Source organism: Budorcas taxicolor, chromosome 17 (genome assembly GCF_023091745.1).
Source record: "Budorcas taxicolor isolate Tak-1 chromosome 17, Takin1.1, whole genome shotgun sequence".
Lineage (NCBI taxonomy): Eukaryota > Metazoa > Chordata > Mammalia > Artiodactyla > Bovidae > Budorcas > Budorcas taxicolor.
Window position 1 is genome coordinate 72,599,073 of NC_068926.1, and position 6,359 is coordinate 72,605,431.

At 69.8% G+C, this 6,359-nt stretch overlaps 1 protein-coding gene across 1 annotated transcript; it reads right to left on the reverse strand.

The window, feature by feature from the left end:
- Nucleotides 1-728: 728 nt before the first annotated feature.
- On the reverse strand, nt 729-3,397 carry SLC25A1 (solute carrier family 25 member 1). Its single transcript, XM_052654993.1, has 9 exons — nt 3,296-3,397; nt 2,968-3,075; nt 2,798-2,897; nt 2,567-2,705; nt 2,141-2,225; nt 1,891-1,995; nt 1,684-1,799; nt 1,528-1,601; nt 729-1,328 (listed from the first exon to the last, which is right to left on the reverse strand). The coding sequence occupies exons 1-9, from the start codon at nt 3,378-3,380 to the stop codon at nt 1,214-1,216; spliced, it is 927 nt and encodes a 308-aa protein (XP_052510953.1). The 5' UTR covers nt 3,381-3,397; the 3' UTR covers nt 729-1,213.
- Nucleotides 3,398-6,359: the final 2,962 nt, after the last annotated feature.

A 6,359-nucleotide genomic window follows, 5' to 3' on the forward strand; every position in this document is an offset into this window, starting at 1 on the left:
ATCCAGGTGCTGTGGGGGCTCTCCCCTGAAGGGAACAGCTCCACGAGTGGGGCTTGGCTGCTAGTTGAGCCAAGTCCTTTGTGTCGCTTTTGCTGCGGGGTCACTTGGACCTGAAGGTCCCTCTGCCCCCACACAGCCTGGGGCACCTCCTCCACTTGGCTCGCAGGTGGTTTCCAGCCAGATCTGCGCCAGGGGGACCCTCTGGTTCAAGGCTCTCTGGCCCCCGTGCTGGGCTGGGCTCCCAGCTGTGCCTGGGCCCTGGGGGGAGGTGGGCTCCGGGACGGGGGACACCTTACTCGGAAGTTCAGTGCTGTGGGTTAGGGCCCCAAGTGCCCACCACCTCCCAGCCTTGGCGAAGCATTAAGGGCCTCCGCTCAGTCTCAGGGCCCCAGAAGATGGTCGCCCCGAAGCAGTTTCCTGTGAGGAGGCCACCAGGAAACCATGAGGGGGTGAGGTGGGCCGGGCCCCAGGCTGCAGGGTGGACGAGAGCCCCTTCTCCAGGCCCGACCACCTGCTGCCCGCCAGATGACCCCCAAGCACATGCCCTCTGGCTCTCCTGCAGGATCTTGCCTCCTGGTCACAGGCAAGGCCTGGCGCCAGGCATCCCGGGGGTTGGCGCCATGCCACAGCTTGCTTGCCCACCAGCCCGTCTGGCCCCCTGGCAGTGTCCTTTGTGAGGTGTGGGCACCACTGCCCACCCACACGTGGGCTCACAACGGACAGGAGGCTGCGGCAGGGTCCGGTTTATTGCCTTGGAAGGGTGGTCCTGAGAGAGTGGCAGGTGCCACCCTGTCCTGGGCGGAGGGAGGGCCCGAGGGCCACTAAGGCCAGTGGCGGGAAAAGCGGGGGCCACGCAGCCCCTGGAATGCAGTGAGGCCAGGCTGAGGCCCAGAGGCAGCTGTGGTGGGCCGGGGCACTGCCCCTGCTGCCCAGGGTGGAAGGCACCGGGCTGGGACGTGACCCCGGCCACACGGGCACCCCGGGTCACAGGACACGGAACACGGAACATGGGCACACAAGCACGGGGACGAGTGGGCACAGATCCACAGGCCAGAGGCACACCCAGTCTCAGCTGGACACACAGACACCGTGGTGGCCGCACACAGACCACCGAGAACACGGAGTGCGCGGGACAGGGAAGGGGCCTTTTGGCACGACTGCACTGGAATTTTAAGAAGGGGGCGCTGGGGGCGGCCCGCGGGGACCCCAGGGCTCAGTCCGTCTTCCACACTTTGTTGAGAAGCTTCACCACCTCGTCGTAGATGATGAACACGATGGCCACGTCCAGGCAGACCCGGCCGAGGCGCGGGACAGTCCCCTTGTAGAACCTGGGGAGGGGGGCGGTGGGAGGACAGGTGAAGGCGCGGCTCTGGAGGGGGCGGGGGTGGGGGAGGCGTCAGAGACTGAGAAAGCAAGAGCGGACCCTTTTGGGGATGCCCAGAGCGGGACACCGGGGTTCGGGTGGCGTGGGTGGAAGGTGGGGAGGGCCTGGGGTGCAGAAGGCAGCGCCGCCCCTCGCCCACTCACGCTTTGAGCCCCTCGTTCCTCAGGATCTGCAGGCCGCAGTCCCACGTGTTCCGGTACTTGTGTGCTTCCAGTCCCTGCAGGACAGCAACAGCCAGGAGCCTCGGTAACCGGTCCCGCCCCAGGCCCCGCCCCGCCCCTCCAGGGCCCCGCCCCCACCTGCATCCGGGTCTTGATCACGTCCAGCGGAGTGTTCCCGAAGACACTGGCTGCGCCCGCGATGGCTCCGAACACACCAGTGATCAGCGGGTTCATGGGTTTGCTGGGGTTGTCCCCTGGATGGGGGTGAAGGCTGGGGTCAGACGGGGATAGCGGGCGAGGGCAGGGCTCCAGGCCTGGCGGGGGGGTCTTGGGGCGCAAACACACCTCGGTACCAGTTGCGCAGGGACGTCATGACGAAGAAGCGGATGGCCTGGTTGGATCCCTGCTTCAGCACGGTGGCCGTGAGGCCTTGGTACGTCCCCTTCAGCCCTGGGGCAAGCAGGCACGGCCGTCACACCGACGGCCTCCCGGACGGACGCAGGAGCGCCAAGGCAGGAGGCGCCGGTGGTGGCCCTGGGCAGCCTGGCCCACGTCCCTGACCTCCCCCACCAGAGGGCAAGGCCGAGCGGCTCACCTTGTTCCCGCACGATCTCCATGACCCCGTGGAAGAATCCTCGGTATTTAGGGCTGGCAGACGTCTGGTCATGGATGAATTTCACCTGAGGAAGAGGCGGCAAGGCGCTGGCTCCCAGGGGTCAGGGCGCGCGCGCACCTGGCCGCCTTACGGAGGAGCCTCTGCCCTTATGTTTACTAGTTTTTCAAACAACTTAGGCAGCAGACACGCGTTACCTTGTTTTGTGCTACGTTTTTTTAAGGCAGTGTTATCCTCCCACTGCCTCGAGGAGAGAGTCCAGCCCCCAGGAGGCTCTTCTGGCGGGCTTTCTGCGCCGGGCTCCCCGGCAGACTCCTGCCCACCTCGACGGTCTCCGCGGGGCACAATGCCACCACCCCGCCGCGCCAGTGCTGTCTCGCGCCTTGTCTCCTACGGGGACCTGCCTACCTTGATGGTCTCCATGGGGCACACGACCACCACGGCCTCGGCCACTCCGGCGCCCAGGCCGCACAGCAGCCCGCGCGTGCTGTCCAGCCGTCCCTGGGCGTCCCGCATGTGGTTGCTGAGAAACTCGAACGTCCCGAACCTGGGGCGGGAGGTAGAGGCGTGAGACGGGCCGCCGCGGGGCCGGGGCTCGCTCCCTCCCTCGCGCGACCCCCGGGGCCCAAGCCGCCTCACCTGACGGCCGCCTTGGGGATGGAGCCGTAGAGCAGGGAGCTGAGGCCGCGGTACAGGCCCAGGACGCCATGGCTGCGGACTGTCTGCCGGACGCAGTCCCCTGGGGGAGGGGGCGGTCAGCGGCCCCGCCGGCCCCGGCCCGCCCGCCCCCGCCGGCCGCCCCCTCTCACCGATGCCCCGGTAGCGCGGCGGGTGCGAGCGCTCGTCCAGCTGCAGCTGCGTCTTCACGTACTCAGTGGGGAAGGTGATGCAGATTTCGATGCCGCCCGCCAGGCCGCCTGCGGGTGAAGACCGGGGCCCAGACGGCGCTGAGAGCCCCTCCCCCGCCCGGACTCTGCCCGCCGCCCGGGGACCGGGCCCGCGCCTCCCCCGCCCCCGCGGTCCCGGCGGAGCGTCCGGAGGGCCGCGCCTGCCCGGAGGCGCGGCGGAGCCGGTATCCCGGGCCCGCCCGGAAGCGCAGCGGGGTCGGGGTCCGAGTGCGCGGTGCGCGCGCCCCACCTGCCAGGATCGCCTTCCCCGGGTGAGTGAGGGCGGCCTTCCCGGGCGCGGGCGCGGCGGCCGCCAGAGCGCGGGGTGCGGCCATGGCGGGCGGGCGGGGCGGGGGCCCGGCGGCGGCGGCCTCGGGTCCGAGCTCTAGCGCTCGGTCGCGGCGGCGGCGGCGGCGGCGGCGGCGGCGGCACCGGTTATGCGCCGGGGCGGAGCCGCCGCTTCGGCCCAGGGCTCCGCCCCGCGTGGTCCGAGCCCGGCCCCGCCCCCGGCCCGCCCCGAGCTCGCGGGGACGTGCGGCCGGGCGGTCCTGCGGCCGAGCCAATGGCCGCGCGGCCCTGCCCGGCCCCGCCCCGAGGACCCGCCCCCGGCCGGGCGGCCCCGCCCCCGCCCCGAGGACCCGCCCCCCTCGCCCGGAGGGCGGGGCCGCCCCTCACCCGACGCGCCGCGCGGTCGCCGCGCCCCCCCCAGGACTCGGGGCTCCGGGGCTCCGTGCGGCGCGCACTGGGGGTGCACGCCCCCGACCCGCCCTGCTCGCCGGCCAACCCCCCGGTCCCGGGGAGGCCCCTCAGCGCTTCGGGCCCCGCCCGCCCTCGCCCGCCACGACGGGGGAGCGGGGACACGCCGGCTTTCATTTAACGTGCGGGGCTCACGCACTGCCCAGCGGGTCCACAGCGTGACCCGGAGGCGCAGCTCGCCCGGCGTGGAGTGGGCAGGGCTCCCTGCCCCTGCGCCCGGGAGTCCTCGCGCTCCACTCCCCAGGAGGGCGGACTCCAGCCAGAGGGCCCGGGGGTGGGAGTCCACCTCTTGCGGTTGCTTCGAGCAGTCCGTGGCCGCCCCGGGCTCCGGCGGGGCCACCACTCACTGGACTCCGGCAAAATAAACTACGCCCGGGCGTCCCCCGCCCCCCACCCCACCCCCGAGTTCTCTGTGCTTCCTGGTGAGGCGCTCCTTGGGGAGGTTAGGGACCCGTAGAGGGCAGAGCTGAGCTCGGGAGCCAGCGGGGGAGCCGGCAGCCAAGGGCCTGCAGCGGGCCTGCGGTCAGCGGAGCGGCGGCCGGCGAGGGAGAGGCCCGGGTGGTGAGCAGAGCTCCTGCTGCCCCTGAGCAGCCAGGGGCCCGAGGAGCAGGGTGTCAGGCCAGCCCTGAGCACACAGAAGCCGCAGGGACATGGGCCTTGTTGTGGGCCCCCACCCAGGCAGATACTTAGCCGAGCCTGCTGGGTCCAGGCATGCCCAATCAAAATACTAACAAACAGGCTGACCCTTCGTGCTGGGCAGAGAGGAGATGTGGTGGGAGGCCTGAGGCTCGCGGGCTGCCTGCCCACACCGCTGGCAGGCGTCCCTGCTGCAGCCTCCTACAACCACCCTGTCTGCTCGGGGGCACGCCGTCCACACCGCTGCCCAGAGCAAGGCCAGCGGAACCTCACTGCGTGAGGGAGCCAGCCGGGGCCAGAACATCGGCACTTGCAGCTGGGCAGCTGCCGGGCACGAGGGGCAGCAACCCTGGAGCACTGACCCACTCCCGCAGGCCTGCCCCGCCTGGAGCCCAGCTAGGGGGAGGGCAGAGCCAAAGGATTCCCCACTCTCCTCCCCTCCCCTCCCCTCCCCCCGGGGACAGGGGACTGGGGCTACCAGCTGCCACCTACCACGCAGGAGTGGGGTGGGGCCTCAGGCTTTCTGGGGTGCCCAATCTGTCCATCTGTGAAGAGCGGGGAGTGCTGAGTGCCCATACGACAGGCTGTGTGTGTGCCAGGGGCACGCAGGAGCGCACAGCCCACGTGAGAGGGAGAGCAGAGGACGGGTGCCCGGGCTACCCACCATGATGTCCATAACCAGGCAGAGATGGGGTGGTGGCCTGATGAACCCCAGCCTCCGCTGCGGTCTTGGGCCTTCAAGCGGGCACTAGGCCACCAGGGCACCGGAGCGGTGGCCTTTGACCAGGGTTCATGAGTGCAGCACTGCCTGCTTCAGCCAGCCCAGGCCGCCCACCCCTCCTGAAACCAGCCACCTGGGCTGGGGGTAGACACGCACCGTGTTCTCAGGGCAACAGCAACTGTGTGCCTGGGATCCCACACACGCACTGGGTGAGAAGACTCATGTCCGGTGTGTGCCCAGGTCTGGGAGGGAGCCGGCCGGCCGGCCAGAGCAGAGCCAGCCCCGCCCTTGCTCCATGGGAGCTGTGCCCACGGCCCCCCGGGTTCCCAGAGGATGCGCCCTCAGCAGATGGGGGGCCCAGGGCCTGGGTCGCTGCTGGCAAAGGAGGGGCCCCTCGGCACTGTCCAGTCGGCCTGGCCGCCCTTCAGCTCATCCCAGAGCAGCTCCTGTCCTGCTTTCTGGCCGCTTCCCCTTTGGTCTCCGCGATCGCCGGTGATAACCCTGTTCCTGACGTTCAAGCCCCAGAGCAAACAGTTCACCTGGGCTCCGGTCACCCCACCGCCGATCCATGTGCACGCGGGGATGGCCACCCCTGCCCGCCACAACCAGCACCAGGCCCTGACCTCCGGCCATCCTGACCTCCGAGTCCCGCTGCAGAGACCTCTCTCGGAACATGGGCAAGCCCCTCCCTCGAACGTCCCCCCGTCTCAGACCCTGGATTTCTCCCGGAGTTGCCTTGACAGTCCCTCCCTGTGAAGCACTCCGGCCCCCACCTGGCACATGTCACCCCCTCCAAACACTGCCTCCTGTCAGCCAACATCGCCAAACGCGGATCCGACCCAAGAAGGTTTTCTGTTTTGCCCACTGATAACCACTGTCTGGAATAATGCCTGACACACAGTAGGGGCTGGAACGTTTGCCAAACGGACAGTGTTTCACTTAAAAGCCTCAGGGCGGCTCAAACACCCTTCCTGTTTGCTTTACTGTCTGTTTCTAGGACTTCTGCACGGCAGGAAAGCACCTGCCAGCCGGCCTCAGTGGTAGCCACCTGCACAGGCCCCGAGCCCTGCAGCTCATTAAGGCCCCTCCAGACTCGTGCCCCACTGCTGGGGGGGAGGCTGGGGCTCGGAGTCCATGGGGAACGCTTCCCAACAGTCCCCTCCCCAGGCTGCCCGGACCAGGCCGCTCCTGTGACCACAGC

Bases quoted from the DNA above. Each gene is read 5' to 3' on its own strand.
- SLC25A1 (XM_052654993.1), bottom strand. From the start codon at position 3,380: ATGGCCGCACCCCGCGCTCTGGCGGCCGCCGCGCCCGCGCCCGGGAAG. The intron at 1,800-1,890 runs GTGTGTTTGCGC...ACCCCCATCCAG, and splicing joins CCTGCGCAACTGGTACCGAG to GGGACAACCCCAGCAAACCC. The intron at 1,329-1,527 runs GTGAGTGGGCGA...CCCCCTCCCCAG, and splicing joins AGGAACGAGGGGCTCAAAGC to GTTCTACAAGGGGACTGTCC.